The sequence below is a fragment of the Oxyura jamaicensis genome, chromosome 2 (assembly GCF_011077185.1).
Source record: "Oxyura jamaicensis isolate SHBP4307 breed ruddy duck chromosome 2, BPBGC_Ojam_1.0, whole genome shotgun sequence".
NCBI classification, from domain to species: Eukaryota; Metazoa; Chordata; class Aves; order Anseriformes; family Anatidae; genus Oxyura; species Oxyura jamaicensis.
The window spans coordinates 40,929,130-40,937,720 of record NC_048894.1 but is presented as its reverse complement, the minus strand read 5'-3'; the positions used below and the strand labels follow the sequence as shown (position 1 = coordinate 40,937,720).

At 41.4% G+C, this 8,591-nt stretch overlaps 1 protein-coding gene across 2 annotated transcripts; it reads right to left on the bottom strand.

The window, feature by feature from the left end:
• Window positions 1–746: 746 nt before the first annotated feature.
• Window positions 747–8,561, bottom strand: OXSM (3-oxoacyl-ACP synthase, mitochondrial). 2 transcript variants are annotated; one of them, XM_035319196.1, is made up of 3 exons: window positions 8,497–8,561; window positions 5,498–6,515; window positions 747–2,765 (listed from the first exon to the last, which is right to left on the bottom strand). In XM_035319196.1, exons 2-3 carry the CDS (start codon window positions 6,478–6,480, stop codon window positions 2,363–2,365), a joined length of 1,386 nt encoding a protein of 461 aa, XP_035175087.1. In that variant the 5' UTR covers window positions 6,481–6,515; window positions 8,497–8,561; the 3' UTR covers window positions 747–2,362. The 2 variants fall into 2 exon arrangements, with proteins under 2 accessions (XP_035175087.1, XP_035175088.1); XM_035319197.1 differs by lacking the exon at window positions 8,497–8,561 and adding an exon at window positions 6,934–7,035.
• Window positions 8,562–8,591: the final 30 nt, after the last annotated feature.

Here is an 8,591-nt window from a genome sequence, read left to right as displayed (position 1 = left end):
TTTCTTTCTTTCTTTCTTTCTTTCTTTCTTTCTTTCTTTCTTTCTTTTTCTTTTCTTTTGTTCCTTTCTTTCCTTCTTTCTTTCCTTCTTCTTTCCTTCCTTCCTTCTTCCTTCCTTTTTTCCTTTCTTCCTTTCTTTCTTTCTAAAAGATTCCTTGTTTTTCCAGACTTGGCCAGCTTTATTTTTCCATGTTGGCTGAACAACCATGGGTTTCAGGAGTCTTTTCCTTTCTGTATAAGTATTGTTAAACCCATATTTGAATATCTACCTCACTAGTCTTGTATAAAATTTCAAAATAAAAATGGTTATCATCTACCAATTCTGTCCCCCATGCCACACAGAAGACATACAGTCCATGTTGTATGTGTACAAGCCAGGTAAGTGGGCCCACGTGAACCTAATGAGGTTCAACAAGTCCAAGTGCAAGGTGCTGCACCTGGGTCAGGGCAATCCCAGACATGAGGACAGACTGGGAAAAGAACTCATTGAGAGCAGCCCTGCAGAGAAGGACTTGGGGGTTCTGGTGGACGAAAATCTTGACATGAGCCAGCAGTGCATGCTTGCAGCCCAGCCAGCCAACTGCATCCTGGGCTGCATCAACAGAGGAGCGGCCAGCAGGTCAAGGGAGGGGATTGTCCCCCTCTGCTCTGCCCTTGTGAGGCTGGATGGGGCTTTGGGCAACCTGATGTGGTGGGAGGTGTCCCTGCCCATGGCAGGGGGGTTGGAACTGGCTGATCTTCAAGGACCCTTCCAACCCAAGATATTCTATTATATGATTCTGTGATTCTATACTTCATTGTTACTGTTCCTCATCATCACTAATGAAGTAACACAACATATGGAAATGAATAAAGTTAACACAAAACCTTTTAACTGGACCAAAGCGCTCTGGAGAGCCACCTGCAACTGTGCACTTAGTCAAACCTCCAAGTTCCCATCCATGTTATGTGATCCACTGTCAGAAATCCTGTCACCCCTGTATTATTGTCTCCTGAATGTCATCTGTGTGGAAGAACGTGTGCAAATCTACAACATTTGCAACGACTTACGATTAAAAATTATGGTGAAAAAGAATTACAAATGAAAAAAGTAACAAAGGGGAGCTCAGTCATAAACCTTGTACCATCATGCAGTAAGTCACCAAGTCACAACTGTACAGTCCTAACTCGTTAGCCAGCATCCCTTTTGCATAAATGTTTCTGAGTAATTTCTGTGCCAAATGCCCAAGAAAAATCTATTCTAATTAAGTAAAAACACAGATTGATCAATGGGTTGCTAATGTTGAGTAAATTGCAATACAATTGCAAAACTTTCAGTATAACTTCTTTATTTGAGCACTCTTAACCATCACATCCACACACCTCATACTTTCAGTAGTGCCTTTTTTATTTATTTTCCAAATGAACAATATATCAGGTTGAGACACAGCAGGTTCTGCCTTGGTTGTTCATATATTTCACCTATTACAGAGACTAACAATCTTAGAGGTTAGCTGTTGATAGCTTGGATTCCGCATAATTTAAAAAGTGTTCCAAAATACCTTTCTTTAGAATCTATATTTTTAGCTACCCAGAAATGAGCTGGCTAGTGAGAATTTTTCTATCTAGCTCAACTAACAAACTCCACCACATAACCCTGAGGCAGTACCTCTCACTACAGTGTCCAACACAGACTACCAGTGCATGCTGAGCAGAGTTGCAGACAGAATGCCAAAAAAGAGCACTACCTGCCTCACTACAGCAGTTGATGGTTTAGGAGATGAGATGAGATAAGAGCCTACCAAAAGCATGAGCGTCCACTTTCTCTTTTCACTACATGAAACTAATATCCATATGCACAGCCAGATGGTACTCCATCTTGACTGCTGAAAAGAACATCACAGGAAATGAATTTAGATAAACAAAAGGAGGAAAATGAAGTAAAGAAAATCCACATCTGAAATTTCATATCTGCATGTAATTTTATAAGCAAGTCAGAGTTCAAAAGAAGTCAATCATTTGGCCCAAAAAATGACAAAGAGATACAGTAGTCATAAATGCATTAAGTTATTCAAATACAGTATTTGTCATCACCTTGATCCTCTTCTCACAAAATAGTGCTATTCAGATTAGTTGTTACAAGTCTCCCCTTTTAGTGAAGAATAAAAACTTCCTTACCACACATAGAATAGTTCTTGTAATTATTTTTATTAAAATGAGCAAAAGAAATTCCCTCTTCCTAAAAGAATTACTGACCTAAGTGTTGGGGTGAGTAAAGTTCTTACGTATCAAGTCTCCAAGCTGAGAAAAGATCACCGAATACACCAAGGATGGCAGTACAGAAAATGACTGAATGCCATTTTTCATAACATGCACAGCACAAGTCAAACACTTGCAAAGCACAAAGTTGCATTGGTACCGCCAAAGCCAAATGAATTTGTGAGTGCAATACGCCGCTTTGAAGTTTTCCACTCCTGAGCTGTTAATGGAACATAATTGAGATCAAATTCTGGCTCTGTTTGTTTTAAGTTTAAAGTAGGTGGCAAAATTCCATGGTGACAGGACAGTGCAGTAAAAGCTGCTTCAATAGCTCCTGCAGCCCCCAAAAGATGTCCTGTTGCTCCTTTTGTTGAAGAAACTGCAATGTTACGTGAGTGATCTTTAAAAAGTCTCTTGATAGCTTGATTCTCAGCAGCATCTCCCAGAGGTGTTGACGTTGCATGTGCATTGACGTATGTTACATCTTCAGGTTTGATTCCAGAATCTTTTATTGCTGCAGACATACACCTAAAGAAAAAAAGCAAAGACAGAATGCTGCGTTTCCCATTGTATTTTTGTCACATGTACAAACCAAAAGCAAAACTACGGTGTTTGAAAACATTTATCAAATGCAAAAATCTGCACAATGTAAAAACGTAAATGTCACAAGATTGGTTCATCTACCTAAACTAACCTCTACATCCAGCCACCCTAGAAAGAAAGCAGTGGTAAGGCCTACTACAGAATCAGACTTGTTGCTAAAAATTTGCTGATTAAATTCCACCATTGAGAAAAATACAAGTTGAAAAAAGAAGATATAACAACCTATCTCTACAGATGACATTAATATATCAAAGACTCTTTTCAATGCAAAATTTGAAAACATTTGAGAGAGCATTAAGTACCTGAAACGACTACAAAAACCTAAGTTCTCTTCAGTGAAGTTTCTGTAACGTAGCTGACATTAATGTAACATTCAGTACAATGCTGCAGGAAATCCCCTTGGCATTGTAAGGGAAAGGAAGATTCCCTAGTCTTTACATTTTATTTACCTTTATACATACAGTATTAAAAATAAGATAAAATGCTCTATCCAAATAAAATATTTGGAGATGAAGGAAAAATTCTGAAGTTGTTGTGAGTTTCTTTTGCATGTTCTTAGAGGTTAGAAGATATCTTCTTCCCTTCCCTTGAGCAGCAAGGAGATAGCCAAATTCCTGCACATTAAAATATTTACTGAGAGCTCAGAGTCACGCTGTTCCACTCTGACATTATATCTCTCATTCTGACTTCTAATGACCTGTGGACTATGACTGCCTCTATAAATAATGCTTTTTTATGAAAACCACAGAGAAATACAGCTCCATATATACTCCACACTGTTTTTTCTCAGCTTTCCCACAGAAAGGAGATGAGTCACACACCCTTCCTTGCACACACATTTATCTAAGCATCTCTGGACAAAAGACCACTGTCTCTTTTGAAATTTATAAAAACTAAATAAAAAAATGAAGCTCAAGAAAAGAGGCAGCACAGGCTGCTGGACAAATTGAAATGTCTCCATTACAGCCTTCTATTCTCAGAAGCATCCAGCTTAGTTTAGGCTGCAGTACAGTGATTCTCACCGTCAATACAGAGTAAGCCAACAAGCACATAGAAAAGATTACTGATAAACAGTAAGGGAAGTGGATATGTTAATTTAGTTTAATAAATAAGCTGCAAGGAACATAATTACTTAAGGAGGTGACAGATTATTGCGTAGAACACACTTCATATACACACTCCTGAGTCTCCTTTCCTGCAGGTTAATTCCAACATGTGTTAGTCTCTAATTCAAGTAGTTCTTAGAAGATGAGAGGAAAATACATCTCCCTGATTTTTCTTGATGTGGCAAATAAAATCCTACAGAAAAGTAAGAGAAGCATCTATATTTCATATTTAATTCACACGCCACTGCAGTAACCAAATATTGGTATGAAAATTGCATTAAAATGTATTATCTCTTCTCAAGTGTGGAAAGGCTCTACATTCTGGAGATAGCAAGATTAACTTTCAACTACGTCCCACTGTGAATTTAATTTATATGCTACTGCAAACATAAAATATACAAAAAGTCTGTTACAAGATATTGCTGTATCATCTCAAGGGTAAACAAAAGTCTGAAAATCTCAATAAGACACTCCTGAATACTCCCACCTAAGTCTGTAGACCAATCAACTATGAATCAAATAGCTCTGAGGGAGATTTGGTATATTACACTTCTTGAAAAATCTGTTAATTCAATAAAGATGGAAACATACCTTTAGGGGAACATGTAGAAATCTGAACTATTTGCACAGTGATATATTGAATTTTGTTATTAAATATTCACATACATTCATGGTAATGCAAACTAGTAGAGATTCCTGTAATCTGCAATAGCACTTGGCCTATACAAAGCTCATAAACAGTACATACACATCTAACTTAACTGGTAATTAATTTGGGGATAAAAATTAGAGGAATACCATCTACTTGTGAACTTTTTTTATGAGATTAACAACAATGAAGCTTTACCATCTTACCAAAGTGTACTAAAGTGTATTTCTGCTACACTCCTCCACCAGCAGTCAGCTGCATCACATCGAAGTATTTAAACATGATTGTAGCAGAGAGGTATGGTCTAGATACATTCTTTACAAAAACCCAAAGTCTTTTCTGAACAACAATAGTCACAATTAATGCTAATGACATTTACGGTAATTGTTCTGATAAACTAGATCCTCTGAGTAGCACTTGGCTTTTCTTCTCATCACTTGGCATTTCTTGAGGACTGCCATTTCCCTTCCAGAACACAACAAATAACAGGACCTGCTTTTGCAGTGGGGTCTCTCTTTTCTATGACAAAGGGTGAGGGAGTACCTCAAAAAGTTGTCATAGCACAACCTTAAACAAGAGACTCAAGAGACTGAACTGCTATAGCATCAAACATTAAGTATTTTCACACAGGGGAGGTTTTCATAACTCTATCCAAAAAGGCTGATTCTAGCAACTGCCCTTCAGGCCATTACTAAAAGCAAATGAAAACTGGGGCAAGACCTTACCAGGAGCTCTTTTGTTTTTCAGGTTATATTCAGATTAGTTTCAGATGAGTTTCTTGGGTTTTGGAATACTAGCTCAAGACTGAATAGCATTTCCCTAGGAAAAGTATGAAGTAACAGAAACCTATGTGCCCATTTTAATTAACAAAGTAGCCACAGTAATCAACATTTGGTTCTTACCTGAATGCACCATCTCCCTCTGGATTAGGTGCTGTTATGTGGCAAGCATCGCCCGACAGTCCATAACCCAGAACTTCTGCATAGATCCTAGCGCCTCTTTGCACAGCGTGTTCATACTCTTCCAAGACCAGCACAGCAGCACCCTCTCCCATTATAAACCCTTCTCTCTGTGAATCAAATGGCCGACATGCCATTTTAGGGCTTGAGTTAAAACTAGTGCTGAGGGCCCGAGCTCTTGCAAATCCAGCCAAGGACAAAGGACTAATGCAAGCCTCAGTCCCTCCAGCCAACATGACATCAGCATCACCGGAGGCAATAAATCGAAAGGAGTCTCCAACAGCATGCGCACCAGTGGTACAGGCAGTTGACACAGCGTGATTCGGCCCTTTCAGCTGGTATTTAATGCTGATCTGACCTGCTGCCATATTGACTAAAATCTTTGGGACAAAGAACGGGCTGACCTTGTTATAACCCTTTGTTTTAAATAAAGAGGCTGTATCAGAAATCTCTTCCAGTGGAACCATTCCCATTCCAATTGCCACACCAGCTGTTAAGCTGTCCTGTTCAGACTGCGGAGACCAGCCAGAGTCCTTTATTGCTAGCTCGGCTGCACCAATGGCCATGACAGTAGCAGAACTCATGGATTTGATCTCCGACTTTGATACAAAGCTCTCTTCTCTGAACTGACCCTCCTCGTCTCCCCGTGGCACGCAGGCAGCCACTTTACACGGAATGCCTGCATATTCTTCCCCATCTAGCGATGTGATCCCACTGTCTCCTTGGAGAAGGCGCTTCCACACGAGTTGAGTCCCCACACCGAGAGGAGACACTAAGCCAATACCTGTAACAACTACTTTCCTTCGACAAGCAGGCAGTGACTTGCTGAAAGCTCTCCTGTGATTTCTTAAATGCAGATTCAAATTCAGACTGCGGAGATGAAGATTTGCAATCTTTAAGAGATCCTGGGAACACTGCGAGAACATGGTGGAAATCAATCAATTCATGCACATTCCTGTAACTGGGGGTGCAAAAAGACAGAAAAACAACAATAAAGCAGCCAATGTGAGAAACATTCCAAGTTTGCCAAGTTAACAACCTGCTTTTTACATGAAAGCCTATTTTCAGCACTGCGGAAAGGGATGCAGTTTCTGTGTCTGTCATCAGGAATAGTACGTGTTACCGCTGTGGGATGTGAAATACTCACTGGTAACTCCCCCTAGGGCTTTAATCCCCAGCTGACTGGAGATACCAACAATGAGCATAAAGATCTTCATTCTTCTGATGGAGAACTGCAAGTGTATGTCTAGTGCTATCGTGTTAAGGATGCCATCATCTTAACCAGGCAGGATGCTCTAGAAAGCCAGGTAACAGGAGTCAAGAGTCCCTTTCTGGTGCTGCCACTAGTGCAACTAAGTATCTTGGAGAAGTGTCCTCACCTTCCTATCTCCACCTATGCTTCATCAGTTTTGGGGCATTTAGTCGGTCAGTTCTGATGGGTAGGGACAGTACCTCAAGTGTGTTTCAACAAGATGTACCACAACAGCACTTGAAAGAGCTGCAAATTGAAAAAAAAAAAAAAAAAAAAAAAAAAAAAATTTTGGACTGCAATCTTTTTTCACTTATGAGCAGACTAACATTTCTATATTGTGATGTTTATGATCAAAGAGAAAAAAAAAACTGTAAAAATAAATGATGTACTAAACACTCTCCTGACAGAACAGTTTTTCCAATAACTTGTCTAGCACTTAACACGTCTGGCTTTGAACTATTTGATTGTTGGCCAGCAGCCATGAAGCACACAGCCTGCAGGTTTCCCAGCTCCCTTGAACATAACACCACGAGACTTCGCTTATCATGAAATATGTCAAGTGACAGCAGAAGTACTTCAGGCAAGACATCTCTGGCGAGAGGACCACGCCAAGCAGTAAAGCTGTAGTGCTGTGCCACAGCCCCTGTCTCTCGTACCTTGTCTGGCCCCAACTAGATCAGGAACTGCTCTGATTATGCCCATCTGGCACATGGGAACAGGAGGGAGGCTACAGTACAGCGCTGTGAACATCTACAATTACAGGCTTCAATAGGTCTGAATTTGCTGCTGATGCAAACTTTAAATTGGTAGGCATTTTTCAGCCCATCTTGATGAGGGAGAAATTAACTTTTATTTTTCTTCCAGTCTTCTCCAGCTGGGAGAGTCATTATGCTTAAAAAAGCAGAAAGTTAAACACACACAGGAGGGTAAGTTTCCCTGCTCCCTTCAGAGCTCTCCTCATCTCTGCCTCCACCAGGGGTGATTTGACCCTTGTAAAAATAATTACTAAGGTTTGTCTTCAGCCAAAACACTATTTCAGCAGCAACAGGCTCAACAGTCAGAAGTGTTTTCGGCTGTTTTTTGGCAACAGCCACGTGTTTTTTGCCTCATCAAAGGGGCAATACAGGTGTTTGGTAAAACACAAAGAGCTGGACTGGAAACAGATGCCGTCACGGGATTCGTTGTGAAGTTAGGATCCGCTCTTCTCTACGGCAGCAAATGTGCGCAGTAGCATTACTAGCTGGCAAATAGCTAAAAATAGTGGTTACAAACACACATTTTTTTTTTTTTTTAGAGGAGCCTGCTTTAAATCGTGGTCCAAATTAGTCAGTTTTAATTACATTTAGCCAGTTAGCCTGGATTGTATAAAAAGAGCGGAGAGATAGTTGGAGGAGTCACTAATGCAGCACACATCGCACAGCCGCACACAGCTGCTACCAGGAGGCAGTCAGACAGTGTAACACAGCGAGGACGACTGATCTGACCCCAGCCACGCCAAATTATCTGCGGCCACGCACAGAGCCCGCGGGCTATGGGCAACACCGGAGCCTCCTCAGGCCTCCTCAGGCCTCCTCAGGCCTCCTCAGGCCTCCTCAGGCCTCCACGGCCTTCCTCGGGCCCCCTCAGGCCTCCCCTGTCAGCGCCGCTGGGGGCAGCCTCTCCCGCCCCCCTCCCGGCCCGCTGCCCCTACCTCCGCCGGACGCGCTCCGCCCCCCCGCCTCCGCCCCGCAGTGGTTGGCTCCGCCTCGTCCTCCCGCCCCCCAGGCGCCGGGCCGTACCACTCGG